A 23,830-nucleotide genomic window follows, 5' to 3' on the forward strand; every position below is an offset into this window, starting at 1 on the left:
TGATCTGCATCTCCCTGATGGCTAGTGATGTTGAACATCTTTTCATGTATCTATTGGCCATTTGTATTTCTTCTTTTGTGAAATGTCTATTCAATTCAGTTGCCCATTTCTTGATTGTGTTATTTGTTTTGCTAGTGTAGAATCTTTTGAGCTTTTTGTATATTCTGGATATTAGCCCTCTATCAGAGTGGTGGCTGGTAAAGATCTTCTCCCATTCTGTAGGCTTTCCTTTTAGGTTCTTGATGGTTTCCTTTGATGAGCAGAACCTTTTTAGTTTGTTGTCTTGTTAATGCTTGCTTTAATTTCTTGTGCTTTGGAGGTCTTGTTAAGAAAGGTACTATCTGTGCCTATATGTCCTCCTCTAATAGTTTCACAGTTTCTGGTCTAATTTTATGACTATTATTTTTCTCGGTACTGGGGATGGAACCTAGGGGCATTCTATCTCTAAGCTACACCTCCAGTCCTATTTTTTAGTTGTTTTTAATTGTTGAAACAGGGTCTCACTGAGTTGTGAATGGCCTCGCTAAGTAGCTGAGGCTGTCTGCAAACTGCAATCCTCAGGTCTGTGTGTGTGTGTGTGTGCCACCACGCACAGCTTCTGGTCTAATTACAATTTGTAATAGCCAAAATATGGGACCAACCTAGGTCTCCATCAACAAATGAATGGATTGAAAAATTGTAGGAAATAAGCCAGGCGTGATGATGCACGCTTATAATCCCCGCGCTCGGGAGGCAGAGACAGGAGGACCACGCAGGTTCGAAGCCAGCCGCGTGCGCTGGATTAGGAGACCCTGTTTCCAAATAAAAATGTAAAAATAGGTCTGCGAGTGTAGCTCGGAGGTAGAAGGGCTTCCAGGAACCCCAGTACCACCAAAAAAAAAAAAAAAAAAAAAAAAAAAAAAGAAGAAAGAAAGAAAGAAAAAGAAAAATTGTAGGAAACATGCACCACAACGGAATTCTACTCGGCAATAAAGAACAAAAACTGTCATTCACAAGATGGAAAGACCTGGATAACATTATGTTAAGTGAGATCAGCCAGGCACAGAAAGAGAAGGGACATATGTTTTCTTTAATATACCCAAACTAGGGAGTATTAGGGGTACCAGAGGAACTCCAGATAATGGAGGGGAAACCTCAGCAAAGCTGGAAAGGAAGGGTAGAAGAGGAAAAAGGCTGAATTTGATTAATGGAGGAGCTACATTCAAGTATGTGTGTAAGTATGAATGTAGCATAGTTAACCTGGACACTTATTTGGGGGAGGGGAAGGGGATTGGGGAGAGGAAGTTACCAAGTACTGTGTGAATGTATGCCATTGTCAATATGATCCACATTATGTTGTAAAACTACAGTGTACCAATAAAAAATGTTAAAAAATAAAAACGGCTAAAATAGTAAAAATTTATCTTATTTACATTTTGCCACAATAAAAGTATTTTATAAGTAGAGAAGTAAAAGTCTATAATACCAGTACGAAGAGGCTGAGACAGGAGAATCACAGATTAGAAGCTAGCACACAGTAACTTAGTGAGAGACCTTGTTTCAAAATAAAAAAGGCTGGCTATGTAGCTCAGAAGTAGAATGCCACTGAGTTCAATCCCAAGTACCAAAAAATAAAAATAAGAAATAAAAACCAGCCAGGCGTGGTGGCGCATGCTTGTAATCCCCGCGCTTGGGAAGCAGAGACAGGAGGATCGGCGCAGGTTCGAAGCTAGCACGTGCGCTGGCTTAGGAGACCCTGTTTCCAAATAAAAATGTAAAAATAGGTCTGGGAGTGTAGCCCAGAGGTAGAAGGGCTTCCAGGAACCCCAGTACCATCAAAAAAAAAAAAAAAAGAAAAGAAATAAAAACCAGCCAAGTAAGACTTCTGAAAATCAAAAGCTGCAATGAATGAAATTAAAAATACCAGTGGATGGATTTTTCAGGTCAAAAGAATAGAAATAGAAAGAATACCAAAAAGAAGTCAAGCAATAATTGAAGAGATAATTTCTGTGAATTTTCCAAAAGTATTAAAAGATAACACTCTACAGCTTCAAAAGGCCCAGGCAAATGAAAAGAAATATACACCTTGATGTATCATAGCATAACTCCAGTAAGCTATACACAAAATCTTGAATGTAGCCAAAGACAGATCATCTTTACAAGTCTCTTAAGGCTGATAGCTGATTGTAACAGCCAAGCTGGGGTCTCATTTAAAATACAACAGAAGAAGAATCCACTCCCAAGTTCACTGACATAGTAGTCTGTAGAATTTAGTTTGGGGGGGGGGGTGCTGTCTAGCTGAGAATTTCAGCTTATTCTTGGCCACTGTTCCTTGCTACACGATTCTCTCCATAGGACACTAAACAGTATGGCAGCTTGCTGCATCAAAGCCAGCACAGATAGAAGCTAACCTCTTATTGTAACCAGACAAGTTACCTTCTTTCATCCTTGCTATCTCTCCTTTATGAGAGAAAAGCCATGGTTTCTGTCCATAAACAAAGAGAGGGAGATCATTCAAAGGCATCTTAGGCTTTGTCTGACACAGTATTCACTCAGGTAGTTAATTCTCTGAAAACATCAGAGAACGTGAACAGCAGGCTAGAGAAACAATAGGTAGTGTATGGTAGATACCTTCTGGAAAAGCAGCAAATAAAACATCAATGGGTAAGTAACAAAGAAAGCAAGACTAAGTTGTATAGGAAGAAAATGATAGACAAGTTAAGGTGTAGAAAGACTCCTAGCCTCTTCTAAGATTTCACCCATAGGTGAGAGTCCCAAGAATCTATATAGCTAAAAATAGAAGCAAGTTCACCTGAAGGTGGTAAATGCTTATGTAGAACAGAAACCAAACCATATCATTAGTGAATTTTCTATGGCTTCTAAGTTAACTTCCTTAATATTTGATATGTGTGTTTTAAAATAGTATTTTTCAGTACTGGGGATTGAGCTACATTCCTAGGCTGGCCTTGAACTTCTGATCCTTCTGCCTCAACCTCCTGTGTAGCTAGGATTAAAGGCATGCACCACCACACGTGGCTTCTAAATTGATGTTTTATTAAACATCTCAGTGTAACATCGAGGAGAGAATACATCTTGTTTATCAAAGTATACAATTCCAGTAATGCTGAGATGTGAGAAAAAGCAAGCCATTTTGGTGTATACTTCAAAACCAATTATCCATAGAGTTCATTAACAATTACCTACTTGGAAGTGCTACATATCCATAAATTTTACAAAACACATTAAAATGTACACCTATGTCAGTAGATTTCCTTTTCCTTTTGTGTAGGATCCAAATGAAGATACCGAATGGAATGAAATTCTAAGAAATTTTGGCATTCTTCCTCCAAAAGAAGAACCAAAAGATGAAATTGAAGAAATGGTTTTACGCTTACAAAAAGAAGCAATGGGTATAGTTGTGCATTTGATGGGTTAGATGAAGGAAATAATACAATTAAGACAGTAATAATGTGTTTCATGAACCTAGAAGAAGAACGGTTTTAGAAGTCATTTCTTACAAACACTACCCATAAATTCAAAATTAGGGTACTGGCATCTAGAATGGCTAATTTATATGTTGAAAATCATATGCTAGTTCACAACAGAGCTGAAATACGCTGGTATGAAACCTAGTGAGGTTTGTTCTCCCATCATATCCTTCTTCTTTCTATTATGATCACTTGATATTGTATGTGTTACGGATTGGGAGAATATGGTGGTGGAAACTGTTCTCCGGGAACCCCTGCTAGGGTCCCAGACACACTTTCCCCCAACCCATAACAAAACCCAAAACGACCCCAAACAGAAGAAAAACCGTGGATTCTTGTCCTAAGCTAAGAATAAATATGCATAGCTTGGACAGTTGCTGAAGATTTAAAGAAGTTTATTAAAAAGACAGAAATACAGAATACAGCCTCATGCCAAAATGGCATGAGGGGATGACTCGAAAGAGTATACCAAAGGGCTTACACGTGGACCAGACTTTTTATACCCATGACCTCTGTCTTGTTTGCGTGACTCTGACATAGTGAATGTCACTGTAAGGTACCTCCCCTTAATCCTGTAAGGTACCTCCCCTAGCAAGGTGTGGTGAGGTGTCTCCTTTCCTGAAGGGCAAGGTCAAACCCTACCCTATCCTCTCTAGATCATCATGTAGATCTCTTTAGTAAGCAGAAGTCCTAGCTCTTCTCTATTGACTGGTTAATTGCTTTGAGCTAGGTTACTTTACATCGGAATAGCTGCCTGTTTTAGGCAGAAATCAAGTCCTTTCTTTACCCATGTCTGCCGCCATTTTGACACAACTCTTTTGAAATATACCAATTATTTTCTTTTGAAATATACCAATTATTTTCTTTTGAAATATATTAATAATCAGAGCTTTCCCAAATCTTCCTAGGTCATTCCCAATACTGGTGTAGTATGTATTATTTGTCAGGACTTGCATGCACTTGGATAAAATTTACATTTATGGGGTCTTATTGATCTTTCATATCTACTTTTACATGTGCTGTATCAGTTCTGTGAACTTTGAGGGAGCAATAAAACCTTAATGTTATAGTTTCTATAATACGTAAACTATTTTCTGTCTCATGGCTATAGGTTTATTTAATGATGTGCTTGATCTCCATTTATCTAAGATACTGGTTTTTTCTAGACATTAACTATAAAGTAAAATAGCTTTTAAACAACTTGATTATCTACAATTTATTTTAGTTAAACCATATGAAAAGATGACTCTTGCACAGTTGAAAGAGGCTGAAGATGATTTTGATGAAGAAGATATGAAAGCTATTGAAACATACAGGTACAGTGATTCATTTGGGTTACTTATGAATTTTTATTTTTTTATTTTTTTATTTTTTTGGTGGTACTGGGGTTCCTGGAAGCCCTTCTATCTCTGGGCTACACTCCCAGACCTATTTTATATTTTTTATTTGGAAACAGGGTCTCTTAAGTCAGCAAGGCTGGCTCCAAACCAGCGCGATCCTCCTGTCTCCGACTCCCAAGCAGGGGATTACAAGCGTGCGCCACCACGTCCGGCTACTTACGAATTTTTAAATGAAGTATTTTAAGAATGTAACTAGGAATTTTGTCTTTATGTGATAAATAAATAAATTTATTGTATGATACAGGGGAGTGAACCCAGGAGTAGTCTACCTCTGAGCTATACCCCCAGCCCTATTTTGTTTTATATTTTTTTGTTTTGTTTTGTTTTTTTGGTGGCACTGGGGTTCCTGGAAGCCCTTCTACCTCCAGGCTACACTCCCAGACCTATTTTTATACTTTTTTTATTTTGGAAACAGGGTCTCTTAAGCCAGTGCGGCTGGCTTTGAACCTGCACGATCCTCCTGTCTCCGCCTCCCAAGCTTGGGGATTACAAGTGTGTGCCACCACTCCAGGCTATTTTGTTTTTTATTTTGAAACTGGGTTTCACTAATTTTGTGAAGGGCCTTGCTAGGTGGCTGAGCCTGGCCTCAAACTGTTATATTCCTCTCTCAGCCTCTCAAGTACTGCGACTAAAACATGCATCACCACACCTGGCTTTATGGGTGTGGTAGCACATGCCTGTAATTCCAACACTTAGGAGGTTGAGACAGGAGGATTTAGCTTCATGGCCAGTCTCCCCAACCTTGTGAGGCCCTCCACAACTTAGTGAAACTGTTTCAAAATAAAATATAAAATAGGGCTGAGGGTGTATGTAGCTCAGATGTAGAACACCCCTAAATTCAATCCCAGTACTACACACACACAAAAGGTAGAACATTGAGGGAATTAGGTCATGAAGGCTCTGTCCTCACAAGACTAGCACTCTTATAGAAGGCCTGAAGAATCTGGAACATTTTTTCTTTTTTCTGATTTTATCCTACTTGGAATTTGTTGAATATCTTGGACTTATAGTTTAATGTCTTTAATCAAATTTGGGAAGTTTTCAGTCATTATTTTTTCAAATATTCCTTTAGCACCTTTCCATCTTTTGGGGGTGGTGGGGGATTCCCCCCGGGGTGTGTGTGTGTGTGTGTGTGTGTGTGTGTGTGTGTGTGTGATTGGCTTGACAGAGTTCCATAGGCCCTTTAGGCTCTGTTTACTTTCCTTCACTTTTTTTTCTGTTTTCAGACTTAATTGTGATTTTTCTGTGTGTTCGAATTTACTGATTTTTTTCTTTTTCTTGCTCAAATCTGTGAAGTTTTCTAGCATAGTTTAATTTTCATCTTAGTTACTTATTACTTCCTCTGGGGTGTTTTTACTCACAGGATGTCTTTTTGTTTCTTTCTTGTGGGACTAGGGCATGAACCTAGGGGTGTTTTACTTCTGAGCCACACCCCAGCCCTATTTTATTTTTATTTTGAAACGGGGTCTCACTAAGTTGCTGAGGGTGCCTGCGAGCCTGTGATCCTTCTGTCTCAGCTTCCCAAGTACTGATGTTACAGGCTAACCTCATTTCTTATATACAGTGTGTAGGATTCCCCCCCCCCATATAAAGCAGTCCCAGATATCAACTGAGTATTGTGCAATTCAATTCATTTCTCACACTTAACTACCAAAGGTTATGGCTGACACCACAATGAGATGTTACTTTATATCCATTAGAGTGGTTATAATATAAAATACAGACAATAACAAAAATATTGGCAAGGATATGGAAGAATTCTATTCCCTAGTCATTGCCAGTGAGGATGCAAAATGGTGCAGCCACTCTAAAAAACATTCTAGCAGACACTCAAAAGATTAAATAAAGAGTTGTTATAGAATCCAGCGATTCCACTCCTAGGTATATACCCAAGAGAACTGAAAACACAAAACAGGTATAAAAATGTTTCTAGCAAAATTATTCATAATAGCTAAAAGTAGATACTACATGGATATCCACCGACTGATGTGTAGATAACCAAAAGTGATATATCTGTACGACGGAGTATTACTTGGCTATAAAACAAAATGAAGTGCCACTGTGGCCTATGACATTGATGGCTTCTGAAAACATCATCTTAATGGAAGGAAACAATACAAAAGTAACAAAAGGTGGTAACAAAGGCAATAGAAACAGAATCTGTAAATGAATACAGGGTTTATTTTGGAGTGATAAAAAATGTTTTAGAATCAGATAGTAGCAAGGTTCCTCAACTTTTTTTTTTTTTTTGGTGGTACTGAGGGTGGAACCCAGGGACCTTCTACCTCTGGGTTATACTCCCAGACCTATTTTATATTTTATTTGGAAACAGGGTGTCTCACTAAGTTGCTGAAAGCCTCACTAAGTAGATGAGGCTGGCTTCAAATCTTCATGATCCTTCTGTCTCAGCCTCCCAAATACTGGGATTACAAGCATGCATCATCACGCCCGGCTGGTTCCTCAACTTTTTTACCCACATCCTGTAATGCTCTTGAGTATGTTTTTCAGGCAACCATTGCAGGCTGGCTCCTTTTCATTACGACTACATCATCTGAGATTGCTTTCCCTTCAACCATCCATATGAATCGGGGCTAAAAAGTGAAAGATCACATGGGACACTTTAGGGGTGAGCATAGAAATGAACATATCACTTTCACTCATGTTCCACTGAGTATAATCCAGTCGTAGTTTCCCAAAGTAGGAGATACTGACCCTCCCCACCAGGGTCACTGGAACCAAATATAGACACATAAAAGAATGAAAATGTGAGCTGGGTGTGGTAGCACACACCTATAAAACAATCCCAGTACTTGTATCACAAACAGGAGGCTCAAGGTTCAAGACCAACTAGTCTTGGCAACTTAATGAGACAGGGAGACCCTGTTTCTTTTTTTTTTCTTTTTCTTTTCTTCTTTCCCGCAGGTCTGGGGATGGAACCCAAGGGCATTTGCATTTGACCTCCAAGCTACACCCCCTGCCCTGTTTTGTTGTTGTTGTTGTTGTTGTTATTATTATTATTATTATTATTATTAATTTTGAAACAGGGTCTAAGTTGTGGAGGGACTCACTAAGTAGCTGAACCACGATCCTCCAGTCTCAGCCTCCCAAATGCTGAGATTACAAGCGTGCACCAGCACACCCGGCTGAGACCCTGTTTCAAAATAAAAAAAATACCCAGGTGTGGTGGCACACGCTTGTAATCCCGCGCTTGGGAGGCGGAGACAGGAGGATCGAGCTGGTTCGGAGCCAGCCTCGCTGGCTCAAGAGACCATGTTTCCTCATAAAAAAGTTAAAAAAATAGGTCTGGGAGTGTAGCCCATGGGAGTGTATCCCGGAGGTAGAAGGGCGTCCAGGAACCCCAGTACCACACACACACACACACACACACACACACACATAATAAATAAAAATAAATAAAATAAATGAATAAATAATAAATAAAAATAGGGCTGGGAGAGTTTGGCTCAGAGATAGAATGGCACTGGGTTCAATCCTTGATAATGCAAGCGCGCGCACACACACACACACACACACACACACACACACACACACAGCAAATTTGTCACTGTATCTTTCTGTCTATTCACCTAAACAGAACAGATTTCTAAGGGGGTACTACACTGATTTGTTTGTCTGTTTTCTTGAAAGGGGGTCAGTAAGCCATTTAAGTGTGAGAACCTAGTCTCGTTGACCCTAATCTATCTGCAAATGTCACGGGTAAGTGTGGTCTTCCTTTGAGCTAAGGAAGAGGAAGCTGTAGTGATAGGGGTAGGTCCTGACCAGGCCTCAGGACAAGATAAAGAGACACAAAATATAATATTCAAGAAAGAAGAGACAAATGCTATCATGTAGGTAATTAGCTATAAAATAACAAGTGGATCAACTCAGAAGTTCTTAGAGTTAAAAAGATAAAGAAAAATCTATATGTAGCTATGAACATATCTGCAGTATATTTTTGTGGCAAATGCACTAAATTGGATCTCTTGTCATATGTTACTCTTTCTCTTAGTGTATGTTCTAGTATTACAGAAGCCAGAAACCTGAAACTGCATTTCTCAAATTTTATTGCAACAGGGATAATTTAGGTTTGGCGGAGCACATTCACAGGATATTTGAATTAAGAACTAAATTAAGTGAGGAAAGAAATGGTAGCATGCAAAGCATCCATTTAGGTGGTACTAATCTAGAATTTGCATCATGGTTTTGAAGCCATTATTCTGGTAGCAGTTTCTCACCCTCAGATTGTTGCTAGGGAAATAAGTTTCCAGTGGCAACAGTTGTTACTGTGACTTTCTGAGTCTCATATTAATCTGACATTAGGACCAAAAATTGGAATGGCCATTCCGGATTCCCTAGTTTTTGGATTTCAGCAAAGAAAGCCTTGGTAGACCAGTTTTGCAGTATTGCTCTGGGAGTCATTTCTGGTTGCCCAGCCTAGAGCCTACTCCTTCCATCTTTGCATTGGGTTTGCAAAGCCCTTAATTCCCCAGATTAAGTTCCTTTCTGCTTAAAATAGCCAGAAGGCTTTCTGTCCTTGCAACTGATATGACTGTTAGATGAAAAATGCAGGCCATTGAACAATATGTGACTTCCTGATGACAAAACTAGCCCAGGTGTTTACCTTTCTCCCCTGCCCAATTCTAGTGAAATAACAAAGAAACATGAGGAGGAGGTGAAGGAGGAGGAGGAAGAGACACAGTTGATCATTGCAGCAGTGAGTCGGGCATGGTGCCGGCACTAGAACAAGGGCATTTTGAAATTTCTGCATATTAAGCCAGTGCGATAAAGTTGAGGGAAACTAAATATATAGTGCAAAAAAGTAGAGCTTTCAAAAGATCTTTGGAGTAAATCTAGGTTATATCTCAGCCAGTGGAGGAAAGATTGAAGGACTTTGATTTAAAAAACAGAAAATAGCATTGCATTATTTTATCCTTAGCATTCTCTTTTCACCTTCATTTTGCTTGAATTAGTTTTTATGTAAAGTAAGAGGTTTCACCTGACATGTTTCTCTTTTTTTCTTTTTTCTTTTTTGGTGGTACTGGGGTTTCTGGAAACCCTCCTACCTCCGGGCTACATGCCCAGACACCTATTTTTTATATTTTTATTTGGAAACAGGATCTCTTAACCCAGAGAGGCCGGCTTCAAACCTGCGCGGTCCTCCTGTCTCTGCCTCCCAGGTGCGGGGATTACAAGCGTGCGCCACCACGCCCGGCTCACCTGACATGTTTCTAATGTGTGAAATAATGCCAGAGTATTTTAAAATGTACCCAGGATTTTATTTTTATTCAAGTATGGTCAGGGGACAATTGCCATTGAAAGAAGAGTTTATCACTCACAGTTCACAAGAAGAGGGACACACCTGAATTGCTTAGGAAGGCTTAAGGGGGAAAGCCAGGGCATAAGTCTTGATCACAGTTTCTGTGGGAAGGCCACACCGGTCAGGTAAGCAGACTTAGGACTGGCTAGTGTGACTGGTTTGGGTGGGCTGTGAGCTGTAGGGTTACCTCCAGCTGTCTGGTTGGGATGATTAGGGCAGGGGGATGATTTGAGCCTGGGCAGTGGCTTAGCCTGATTAAAGAAGGTGATTGAGAGTATGTCCTCTGGACTGGCTGGTTTGCATTTCAAGAACTGCTCTCTGGGGGGCATTTGCTCTTTCTTGGAATTAGCCAGGCATTCTCTGGAGGATCAGCAAGACTCAAAATAAGAAAATGTAGTTAAGACAGAGAAAGAAAGGGAGTAAGTATCCCCAGGAAACTTAAGAGGTGTAAGGTATCAGTAAATGTTATGAAACTCAAAAACATGCCAGAAATCATTTGGGCTTGTTTCCATGAACCAAAGCACTTGACAACTAATTACCAAAGTATATAAATTTTGAGAATTGTTTAACAAAGTTCTACTGTTCTCTATGGATGAATGAGGAGGTAAAATATATTGAATTCTCACTGGGTGCCAGACACCGTGCAGAGAAACTTATCTGTGTTATCTCAGTTAATGCTCAGTAATCCCATGTGAGTAGGAGGTAGTGTTATTCCCATGTGCAGTTGGGAAAGCTGAAGTTTAGAAAGATTAAATAATTTGCCCAAGTTCATGCTGTTACTTAAGTACCAAAGCTGGCATTTAAGCTGAGTTCAATTTGACCTTAGAGTCCAAGTTCTTAATCACTCCTTTGCTACCTCTCTACCTGTAATAAATTTATGTTTAGAATAAGCAATTATAAATGTTCACAAAGGCTTTGGTCTGAAGGCAGCTTATCATGTTAGGTGTTAAATAAATGAGGATAACAATTGTACTGACTTCATAAAGTTTTGCACGGATTAAGACAGTGAATGTAATGTGCTTAAAATAGTATCTGACAACATACTAAGTGTTAGCTATTATTATTACTAAAATATTCTCTCATAAATTATTTAGCCTGTACATGAGAATTTGTTAGCCCAATGTCCTCATTTTAAAGAATAAATTAAAAATCAATAGCAAACTTTTCATAAGTTGCAATACCCATGATAACACATATTCCCACATAAGAGGAGGAAGAGCAGGCTTTATAAGATCATTAATTGTTGTCATTTAAAGTGTTTGCTCTGTGTGGGCATTATATTCATTGCCCTAAATTATTACTCTATATAAGAATGACCTTAAAAATAAGACAGTTTTTAGCCGGGGATGTAGTTCAATGGTAGAATTCTTGCCTAACATTTGCAAGGCCCTGAATTCAATCCTCAACACTGCAATAAATAAATAAATAAATAAATAAATAGAAAGAAAGAAAAGAGAGACATCATTTTCATATGTAACTTAATTTTGTTTTTCAATTAGAGAAAAGCGGTTACAGGAATGGAAAGCACTTAAGAAGAAACAAAAATTTGGGGAGTTAAAAGAAATTGCTGGAAATCAGTATGTGAATGAAGTCACAAATGCAGAAAAAGATGTGTGGGTTATAATGCATCTGTACAGATCAAGGTAATTACCACGGCATTTCAGAATGTTCATATACTAATGGTGTAAAAGACATTTCTGGTTTTGAGGTTCCATAATGCATATAGCCAAGAGTACTTAAGAAAAAGAAACATGTATACATTATACATAAATGCATCTAGAGAGTCATTGGCTTCAGGGATTAAGTTAGGTATTTTATTTATTTATTTATTTTTTGGGTGGTACTGGGATTCCTGGAAGCCCTTCTACCTCCGGGCTACATTCCCAGACCTATTTTTTTTAATTTTTGGAAACAGGGTCTCTTAAGCCAGTGCGGCTGGCTTCGAACCTTCGCGATCCTCCTGTCTCCGCCTCCCAAGTGCAGGGATTACAAGTGTGCGCCACCACGCCCAGCTAAGTAGGTATTTTAAAGTATTTTTCATTTTCTTTCTTTCTTTTTTTTTTTTTTTTTGGTGGTACTGGGGATGGAACCCCAGGGGCGTTCTACCTCCAGGCTACACTCCCAGACCTATTTTATATTTTATTTGAAAACAGGGTCTCTTAAGCCAGCTGAGGCTGGCTTCGAACCTGTGCGATCCTCCTGTCTCAGCCTCCCAAGCGTGGGGATTACAAGCATGTGCCACCACACCCGGCTTAAAGTGTTTTCATTTCTAATTTAAACAACTTGCTACTCTTTTTAGAAAAACTAACACTCCAGTAGTTAAAAACTATTTTAACTGCGGTGGAAAATTTCTATTGACAGAAAAGTAGGGAGAATGGTAAAATAAGCACCCTGAATACCCATCACAAAGATTCAACAGTGGATATTTTACTATATTTATATCAGTTTCTGTGTGTGTTTGCACTCGCAGAACCATTTCAAAGTAATTGTACCAGCGACAATTTATTCTTTAAGTACTTCAATATGCATCTTCAAAACATAAGGTATTGGAGAGCAAGAAAAATTCTTTATTCCTCTCCCTGAGTTAGGCATGTGCAGGCACCTACAAAGTAGACTGGCAAAAGACAGATTAACCAGAGAAAAACAGAGTGTTTAAGCAGAGAACTCAGGGAGTAAGTCAAAGGGATGCTGAGAACTTGGGTTTATATACATCTTAACAAAGCAAAAATAAATATGTAAAAAAGTGATGAGACAAAAAGAAAGAGACTTTGAACTTCTAGGGGAACATACTGTGGAGGATGGATGTGGACACTGGTGACCACAAAACTAGAATCTATAGTAAACATTATATACTAAAGTTGTACACCAAAAGTTTTTTCTGACCCTTTATGATTAGCAAAATATCTGTTCCTTCTGAATGACCATACCATGGTAATAAAGGTATTTAATTCAATAGCTATTTCTAGATAGTTTACCAATTTTGACAAATATTTTTCAAAAACGAATGATGAGGTTGTGTGTGTTTTGATCTGCTTTAATTGTCATATGCTTTGATAGTCTCAAAGATTAGGGATATGGTTTTATAGTACTTTAAGTTTTATGACCTCATAAGCTTTTTTGTGTGTGTGCTGATCTAAGATGGCTACTTAAAATATTTGTTTTCTTGACATTAAGAAAATACATTTAAGTTGGGCATGGTGGCGCACGTCTGTAATCTTAATATTTAGGAGGCTGAGATAAGAGGATCACACATTTGAAGCCAGCCTCAGCAACCTAGTTAGACTCTCAGCAACCTAGCAGGACTCTATTTCAAAACAAAATAAAACAAGGGCTGGAGGTGTAGCTTGAAGTTCAACACTCAGTAACACACACACACACACACACACACACACACACACACACACACACACACACACGGGGTGGGGAGAGAAGAGGAGGAAGGAAGAAAGGAAGGAAGAAAGGAAGGAAGGAAGGGAGGAAGGGAGGGAGGGAGAAAGAAAAGAAAAAGTACATTTAGCTAGGCATATTATTGTATTCCTGCACAAACCTAGTACTTAGGAGACTGAGATAGGATCACAGGTTTGAGGAAAGCCTCAGCAATATGAGATCCTGTTTCAAAAACAAAAAATAAAAAGGGCTGGAGTTAGCTCAGAGGTAGAATGCCCCTGTGTTCAATTATCTAGTACCACGCACACAAAAGAAAATACATTTGGGGATAGGAGTGTTGTTCAGTAGTAGAACACCTGTCTAGCTTATGTGAGATTCTGGGGTTTGATCCCTAGGATAGCAAAAACAAGACAAACATTCATATGTTGGAATATAACATATATATTTTAAGAATCTTTAATAACCTTAGTTTATAAAACTTACTAAAAATGGCTATTTGTGTCATAATATTCTTTAGAAAGTCTAATTTTCGTTTTGTGATGTTGGAATTTTCGTTTTGTGATGTTGGAGTGCTAGGTGAGCACTCTTCCACTGAGCTATACCTCTAGCTCAGAAAAGTCTAATTTTTAACAATGGATTTGGTCATAACTTTTTCATATTATAAAATATAACTGTTAAATTCATGTTTCAAATTACCTTCTATAAATTTTATAGGAGGTGAGAGTGTTTAAACTAGGTTCCTAAGTCCTATAATTTTAATAGCTCTTCACCAATAAATTGGGCTCATTTTTATCCAAATAAAGGCCAAGCCTGCTTGAGGTACCTTAATGGAAACTAATTCACTTGGGCCAGTAAGTCCAGTAACTCAGCTTATAGTCACTGTTTCAGCTTTTATCCCATTTTATACATGTGCCCATATTTGAATTTGGGATGTTTATATTATTCCTATCCCCAAGTGCATACTTTGCACCTTTAAAATCTTGTCTTTCTTAGCTTCCCTAGCTTCAAAAACTGATATATAACATCACCTAGAATTAAGAATTTCATTGATGCTGGGATGCAAAGATAAAGCATCTATTTTTGCCATTACATAAATTTCAATAAAGTAGAGGGAGACAAATATAATAAAGTCTTTTAGGTGATATTATTGAAGTCTATTCAGAATCAAGTCACCGAAGACAGGAATAGTTAAGGTCTACCAGTTGGGAAGTATAGAAAGTTCTTTAGGATAAGTAATTCTTGGTTTTGGCCTCAATGGAAAAGGCTTCTTCAGATGGAACCCAGGGGCATTCTACCGCCGAGCTATACCCCTAGCCCTATTTTTTATTCTTTATTTTGAAACAGCCTCACTCAGTTGCAAGGGGCCTCACTAAGTAGCTGAGGCTGTCCGCAAACAATGATCCTCTAGGATTGGAGAAAGTAGGATAAATGCACAGGCTAGATGAAATATGTAGTTTGAACAGAGGTATAGAAATGGTGCCATGGCATTTTGGTGGCTTTAAGTAGTATAATCTCCAGGCCCTGGGTTCAAACTCCAGTAACTTTTTTTTCCCCAAAAGTTAAGCTAGTCGGAGACAAGGAATCTTAGATGTGACAATCTCATTATGTGGAAATAAACTCATTGTGACAAGATAACTTTATTGGTACACCTTTATTTCAATTCAGAATTGCCAAAGGTGTCAGATTCCCTAGAGGTGTCCTACTTTTTTCTTGTGCCTACCAACTAGAGACTAGCTTGAAATAAATTGATACCGAGTTGAATGTAATTTGCCTATGTTAGGCATCAGACTCCATGGTAGCTACTTCACTCGCAGATGATAATGGTGTTTTTTAATAAAAATCAAAGGACTTTACATACAGATCATCTATGCTAAAGGTAACAAGATAAGGATATGGTTTTATGTAAAAAACTATTGAAAGACATTTTTTGTCATGGAGATATTTTACTTATTTTATTATACCATGTAATAAAAGTGTATAGTGTGTTTTAAAATACATTGTGTATACTGTTTCTCTCTTTTAGCATCCCGATGTGTTTGCTAGTTAACCAGCATCTTAGTCTTCTAGCAAGAAAGTTTCCAGAAACTAAATTTGTTAAAGCCATTGTGAATAGCTGTATTCAACACTACCATGACAATTGTTTACCAACAATTTTTGTATATAAAAATGGCCAGATAGAAGGCAAATTCATTGGAATTATAGAATGTGGAGGGACAAATCTCAAGGTACAAGGTAATGATGTTATTTTTAAAGTTTGTTTATAACAATAACGGGTAAAAAGTTACATAGATTACCAAGTATCATAAACATTTCTCTTTTTTTGTGGTACTGGGGTTCCTGGAAACCCTTCTACTTCTGGGCTACACTCCCAGACCTATTTTTTTTTTTTGTATTTTTATTTGGAAACAGGGTCTCTTCAGCCAGCACGGCTGGCTTTGAACCTGTGCAATCCTCCTGTCTCCGCCTTCCAAACGCGGGGATTACAAGTGTATGCCACCACGCCCGGCTAACATTTATTTTCTTAAAACACAATTATTTTCCCCATTGCTTCTAGTCCCCTTTTGAGTTCCTCCAGATTAATTTCCTACAGTAATACTCTTATCAAAACACACTTTTGCTTAAAATCCTTAATGGTTTCCTGCCTAAAATAGCTTAAAAACTCAGAATCTTCTCCTTCAGAATCTCGTTGTACCTCTCCAGTTGTGTTTGTCAGGCTTTCTAGTGTCTTCCCTAGCAAGGCTGGTCTTCAGACACTACCGCTGGTCAGAGCTGCTCGTAGGTGTCATCAGGCTTTGTTTGGCACTCTGTCCTTGTATCTCAATTCCCTACCCTCCTTCATTCTCCCTGTGTAAACCCGATTCCTGTGGGTCTCATTTCCACTTATCCCACTGTGAAATCCAAGACTAATTAGTAATCTCTTTCTCTTCCTCCCTGGTTTCCTATAGCATATATTCTTTTTTTTTTTTTTCTTTTTTTGTACTACTGGGATTGAACCCAGGGGCATTCTACCTCTGAGCTATACCCAGAACCCTATTTTTATTCTTTATTTTTTAATTTTTGGTGGTACTGGGGTTGCTAGAAGCCCTTCTACCTACGAGGTACACTCCCAGACCTATTTTTTATATTTTATTTTATTTGGAAACAGGGTCTCCTAAGCCAGCGCAGCTGGTTTCGAACCTGTGCGATCCTCCTGTCTCCGCCTCCCAAGCTCGGGTATTAAAAACGTGCGCCACCACGCCTGGCCTTATTCTTTATTTTTAAAACAGGATATCATGAAGTTGCAGAAAGCCTCACTAAGTAGCTGAGGCTGGCCACAAACCACAATCCTCCTGTCTCAGCCTCCCAAGTCCTAGGATTACAAGCAGGGATTATAAGCATGTACACACACCATGTCTGGCTGTGTGTGTGTGTGTGTGTGTGTGTGTGTTTTGCAGTACTAGAGATGGAATCCAAGGATATTCTACCTCCGAGCTACACCCCCAGCCCTATTTTTTATTCTTTATTTTGAAACAGGGTCTGAGTTGCAAAGGGCCTCACTAAGTAGCTGAGGCTGTCCACAAACTGTGATCCTCCAGTCTCAGCCTCCCAAATACGGGGATTACAAGCCTCCCAAATGCGGGGATTACAAGCATGCGCCACCATGCCTGGCTTTGCATATATTCTTTTTATCACTTATTTTTCACTTGAATGATATCCTGATTTTTGTTGATTAATAAATTCCCTTTGAGTCTCATCTTTTTAACAAGTGCAGGGATCACATTTCCTTTTTTATTTAGATAGCACACAACATAGGGCCTTTTATTTTTACCTTTTAATGATTTTTACTTCCTAAGGGGCACCTCTGTACCCCGTAAACAGTAAGTCCTCATTCTGTTCTCCCTCTAGCCCCTGGGAACCACTGATCTACTTTGTTTCTATGAATCTCTCTACTCCAGATATTTCTTATAAGTAGAATCATGGTGCATTTTGTCCTTCTGTGACTTAGGTCACTTAGTATAATGTCCTCAAGGTTCATTCATGCTAGAGCAAGTATTAGAATTTCCTTCCTTTTAAGTCTGTTTTTCTTGTTTTATATGCTGGTGTTCCAACCCAGGACTTTGCATACACTAGGCAAATGCTCTATCATCAAGCTACATCCCCAACCCTCTTTTTTTGTGTGTGTGGTGCCGGTGTTTGAATGCAAGGACATTCTACCTCTGAACTATACCCCCAGACCTATTTTATTTTTTATTTGGAAACAGGGTCTTGCTAAGTTGCTGAGGGCCTCATTACTTTGCTGAGAGGCTCACTAAACTGCTGAGGCTGGCTTTGAACCTGCGATCCTCCTATCTTAGCCTCCCAAGTACTGAGATTACAGGTATGTGCCACCATGCCTGGCCTCAACCTCTTTTAAGTCTGAATAATGTCCTACATTTTGTATATCCATTCCTCTGCTGAGGAGATTTAGGTTGTTTCTACATTTTGGGCTATAATGAATAATGCTATGAACATGGTTGTACAAATCTGCTTACGTTCCTTTTTCAGTATTCTGGGAATATACTCAGAAGTCTGATTGCAGAGCATCTGGCAATTCTGTTTTTAATTTTTTTTAGGAACTATATAGTCCATTTTTTTGTGTGTGGTACTGGGGGTGGAACCCAGGGGCTTTCTACCTCCAGGCTATACTCCCAGAGGACTATTTTATACTTTATTTGGAAACAGGGTCTCACTAAGTTGCTGAGAGCCTCACTAAGTAGCTGAGGCTGGCTTCGAACCTGTGCGATCCTCCTGTCTCGCCTCCCAAGCGCGGTGATTACAAGCGTGCGCCACCATTCCCGGCTCTAGTCCGTGTTTTTATACTTTTAATTCCTATATATCCATATATAGGAATTAATTCTATATATTCCTATATATATTCTATATATTAATTTCTATATATTCCTATATATTTTATACTTTTAATTCCTATATATCCTATACATATGAATGTATTATAAATTTAAAACTGTTTGGTAAATGGTACTATATTATAGTATCACCCTGTAACTCAATTTGTAAAAAATTCAACAATAATTTTCAAGATCTCCTGGCTTAATATGTCTGATTCAATCATTTTAAGCCCTATTTAGCATCTATCACCAAATAATACCTCACTCTGTGTCACTCGCCTACTGATAGAATTGTGAGTTGTTTCCAGTTTTCCCATTACAAATAACAAATAATTTTGCTGTATTTCTTCTTGTGCCCACTTTTTTGTTTGTTTGTTTGTTTTTGTTGTTGGTGATGGTTTTTTTTTTGTTTTTTTTTTGTTTTTTTTTTTTGGTGGTACTGGGGTTCTTGGAAGCCCTTCTACCTCCGGGCTACACTCCCAGACCTATTTTATATTTTTGAAACAGGGTCTCTTTCGCCAGCGCGGCTGGCTTCGGACCTGCGAGATCCTCCTGTCTCATCTCCCAAGCGCGGGGATTACAAGCGTGTGCCATCACGCCCGGCTTGTGCCCACTTTTGAGAAGTTCTCAAGGATATTTCAGGAAGTGTGGGATCATAGGCTTGTACATTTCCAATTTCACTAGTAGACAAATTGCTCTTCATATGATAGCATCCTCCCACCAGTCATGTATGAGAGTCCCATTTGCCCAAATCCTCACCAGGTCTTAGTATTATTAGACTTTTGTTGTTGTTGTTTTGGTCAAGCTGATGGATATAAAATAGTATCTTGTCATTATTAAAATTTGCATTCCTAGTGAGATTAAGAATTTTTCTGGTATATATTGGTCATGTGGTTTCCTCTCCTGTTCACGTGCTTTTCTAATTTTTCATTTGTGTTGTTTCATTGATTTATAGTATTATATGCCTACATATATATGTGTGATGTGATGAGCATCTTGAATGTTAGGCAAATCTACCATTGAGCTACATCCCCAACCTGGGTTTACAATTTCTTCTTTTTTGAAATGGGGACTGGCTGTTGCCAAGGCATTCTCCAGCCTCCTGGGCTCAAGTGATCCTCCTATCTTTGCCTCCCAAATAGCTGAGACTATAGTCATGCACCACTATGCCCAGTTTAATTTTTTTTTTTTTTGGTGGTATGGAGGTTCCTGGAAGCCTGTCTACCTCCAGGCTACACTCCCAGACCTATTTTATACTTTAATTTTGGAAACAGGGTCTCTTAAGCCAGTGGGGCTGGTTTCGAACCAGCACAATCCTGTCTCTGCCTCCCAAGTGCGGGGATTACAAGCGTGCGCCACCATGCCTGGCTGCCCAGTTTAATTTTGATTATTAGACAAAAGTTATATTGCCATAGTCAAAATTCTTAATATTTTTGTTTTGTACCCTTTGTGTGTTCCTTTAACTCCCACCTTTAATATTTTAAAGCAGATATTCCCTTATCCTGTGTGTGTGTGTGTGTGTGTGTGTGTGTGTATGCGCGCGCGCGCATGTGTGGTACTGGAGATTGTATCCAGGGGTGTTCTACCTCTTCTACCTCTGAGCTATACTCCAAGCCCTATCTTATTTTTTATTTTGAAACAAGGGCTCACTAAGTTGCGGGGGCTGTCCTTGAACCTGAGAATCCTCTTGTTTCAGCCTCCCAAATACAGGGAATAAAGGCATAGGTCACCATGCCTGGCTACTTTAATAGTTTTAAAGTTTTTTTTCAACCTATGTCTTAAATATTCCTTAAATATAATGAATTCCTTAAATATAAGACATGCATCTAATTTTTCTGTAAGAAAATAGAGTTGTCTTAACCCCATTCACCAAATTTTATTTCCCACAGATGTTTTTGAATTTTTTAAAAATTGTGGCAAAATACATATAACAAAATTTATCATTTTAGCCATTTTTAAGTATAAAACTCAGTAGGGCTAAGTATATTCATATTATTTTGCAGCCAATCTCCAGGTTTAAATCTTGTAGAACTTAAACTCTAAATTAACAAATTTTGTTTATATACTCACCTGAAGATGAGCATCTTTTATTGTTACGTGAGTGTATAAATATCTGTTGGAGTCCCTGTCTTTATTCTTTTCAGAATATGCCCAGAAATGGAATTTCTGGATCACATAATTTGATTTTAACTTCTTTAGGAACTGTCCTCTTTTCTATAGTGGCTGAACCGTTTTATACTACCCAACAATTCTTAAGATTTCCAATTTTTCTATATTCTTGTCAACACTTGTTATTTATTTTTATAATAGCCTTCATAATGGGCATAAGGTTTTTTCTCTACTGGTTTTTAATGTTTTCTGGAGAGAGAGGGAGGGAGGGAGAGAGAGAGAGGGGAGAGAGATAGAGAAAAGAAGAAGAAGGAGGAGGAGGAGGGAGAAAGAGAAAGAGGAGAGAAGGAGGAAGGAGGGAGGGAGACAGGGAGAGGGAGAGGGAGAGGGAGAGGAGAGAGAGAGAGAGAGAGAGAGAGAGAGAGAGAGAGAGAGAGAGAGAGAATGAATGAGAATGAATTTACTGATTTACTGGGGATGGAACCCAGAGGCCTTCTACAACCAGGCTACACACTCAGTCTTATTTTATTTTCTATTTGGAAACAGAGCCTCCCTAAGTTGCAGAGGGCCTAAGTTGCTGAGGCTGGCTTTATATCTGTGATCCTTCTTGTCTCAGCCTCCCAAATACTGGGATTACAAGTGTATGCCACCATTCCTACCCTTCCTGCATCATTTTTAAAAGTTTGAAAATGCTAAGTTTCTGAAGTCTACTGTGTTCTACCGATCTATCTATCCCTGGATTAGTATAGCACTGTGTAATTACTATAGATTTATAATAATCTGATTACCTCTAGCAAGTTGTTTCCAGAATTTCATGTAACTTGGAATTAGCCAAGTTCTGTGAAAAAGTCCTGTAAAATATTTATTAGAATTATATTTATACGTTATTAGAGAAGTGGCATCTTAATATCAGTGAGTGTTGCCACTCGTGAATGAGAATTATCTTGTCATTTATTTTGGTTTTTTTTTTTTTGGTGGTACTGGGGATGGAACCCCAGGGGCTTTCTACCTCCGGGCTACACTCCCAGACATACTTTATATTTTATTTGGAAATGGGGTCTCTTAAACCAGTGAGGCTGGCTTCGAACTTGCGCAATCCTCCTGTCTCTGCCTCCCAAGCACAGGGATTACAGCGTGCGCCACCACTCCCTGCTGGTCTTTTGGTTTTAAAATATATTTGCAATCTTCCTCATAAATGTTCTGTTTATCTATACAACACTTAGTAATTAAGTTCATACTTAATTTGCAGTTAGGAGATTTTTTTATATCAACTTAACTATTTTTGGTTGTTGGTATATTCAAGCTTTATTTCTTGGACCTATTTTGGTAATTTTCACTTTCCTTGAAATTCATATTAAAATTTTCAGATGTGTTGGCATATATTTTTTCATGGAAGTCCCATGCCACGTTAAAATCTCAAAGAGCTTTAATCTTTATATAGAGTTTTCATTTACTTACATCTTCATCAGATCTTGGTATTGTTAGAGTTGTTTGTTTTTTTTTTTTTGTCAATCAGATGGCTAAGAAATGGTATCATATCATTGGTTGTGTCCTTGTCAATTCTTTGTTACTTGGTTTCTTATGATCATTTTTGCTTGAAGTGTGTAAAAGTCTGCTTAAAGAACTAGCTTTTGATTTTGCCAGTCATCCTATTGTTTTTGCTTTTCTACTTTTGCTAATGTATTTTCATTTTATTCCTCTTTCTGCTTTCCTTGAGTTTACTTCATTTACTTTTCCTACTTCCCAATTTAAACTTTTAAGACATTTATTTTCAGTCCTTTTTAAACAAATATTTAAACATATTAAGTATAACTGCTGCATTCAATGTGTATTCTGATATTATAATACTTTTATTGTCATTTATTTATTTATTTATTTTTATTATTATTATTTTTATTTATTTATTTATTTTTTTTTTTGCAGGTCTGGGGATGGAACCCAGGGGCATTCAACCTCCGAGCTACATCCCCTGCCCTATTTTTTAGTCTTTATTTTGAAACTGGGTCTCAATGAGTTGCAGAGGGCCTAAGTAGCTGAGGCTGTCCACGAACTGCAATCCTCTGGTTTCAGCCTCCCCTCTGGTTTCAGCCTCCCGAATGCTGGGATTACAAGCGTGCGCCACTATGCCTGGCTCTATTGTCATTTATTTTTATTTATTTTTTATTTATTTATCTTTTCGTGGTACTGGGGGTGGAACCCAGGGCCTTTACTACATCTGGGCTATACTCCCAGACCTATTTTATACTTTATTTGGAAACAGGGTCTCACTGAGTTGCTGAGAGCCTCACTAAGTAGCTGAGGCTGGCTTTGAACCTATGTAATCCTCCTGTCTCAGCCTCCCAAGCACTGGGATTACAAGTGTGCACCACCATGCCTGACATTTATTTTTATTTTTAATTTCCTGGCATCGGGGATTGAATCCAGAGGCATTCTATCTCCAAGCTACACCCCAGCCTGACTTTATTGATTTGGAAACTGGGTCTTACTAGGTTGCTGAGAGCCTTGCTAAATTTCCAAGGCTGGCTTTGGACTTGCAATCCTCTTGTCTCAGTCTGCCAAGTTCTGTTATTACAGGTGTACACCACCATAGCTGGTTCTCATTCAGTTTTAAATATATCTTCATCTCCACCTTAATTTTCTCAGAATTAATTTTACTTCATATATGTGAGAAATTCTTTTCATTTTCTAAGATTTTTATCCATTATCCATTAGTTTTAATAATGGGTTATTTATTGCAGAACTTGAATGGAAGCTAGCAGAAGTTGGAGCAATACAGACTGATTTGGAAGAAAACCCCAAAAAAGCCATTGCAGATATGATGGTATCTTCAATTAGAAACGCTTCTGTTTATGATGATAGTGACAGTGCCAATAGTGATAATGATGCCAAGTAGAAATAATAAATAGCTTTAAATGTATGCATACTGAATGTTTTCTTTACTACTCCCTTTATAATCAGAGATAGAAAATTTGTAGATTTATTTCTTCCAGTATTTCAGAATATTCATCACCTCTAACAAAATCCCTAGGATTTCTACTAGCAATTATTTTTCTTTGGCGTATTCTTTTTCTGAACTATGTTGGACAAAAACACAAAGATGACAAGTCCTCTGTGTTGCCTACTGACTTTCAAAGAGACCTATGAAAGAAAATAATGAAAGAGAACCAAGAAATTTCATTTAAGGCAACATGTTTTGTTTTACAATCTATTATTTAGGAGTCTTGAGTAAAAATTCTTAGTGGCCATGCAATTTTTCCTTTTTTTTTTTGTGGTACTAGGGAT

At 38.3% G+C, this 23,830-nt stretch overlaps 1 protein-coding gene across 1 annotated transcript; it reads left to right on the forward strand.

Annotated features, from left to right (window-relative positions):
• Positions 1–3,274: 3,274 nt before the first annotated feature.
• On the forward strand, positions 3,275–23,441 carry PDCL2 (phosducin like 2; the record flags this gene model as incomplete). The annotated part of the gene is made up of 5 exons (XM_080697067.1): positions 3,275–3,389; positions 4,693–4,783; positions 11,684–11,827; positions 15,595–15,803; positions 23,287–23,441. The coding sequence occupies exons 1-5, from the start codon at positions 3,359–3,361 to the stop codon at positions 23,439–23,441; spliced, it is 630 nt and encodes a 209-aa protein (XP_080553193.1). The 5' UTR covers positions 3,275–3,358.
• Between the last annotated feature and the right edge of the window lie 389 nt (positions 23,442–23,830).

This window comes from Muscardinus avellanarius, assembly GCF_963383645.1.
Source record: "Muscardinus avellanarius genome assembly, chromosome: 6".
Taxonomy (NCBI): Eukaryota; Metazoa; Chordata; class Mammalia; order Rodentia; family Gliridae; genus Muscardinus; species Muscardinus avellanarius.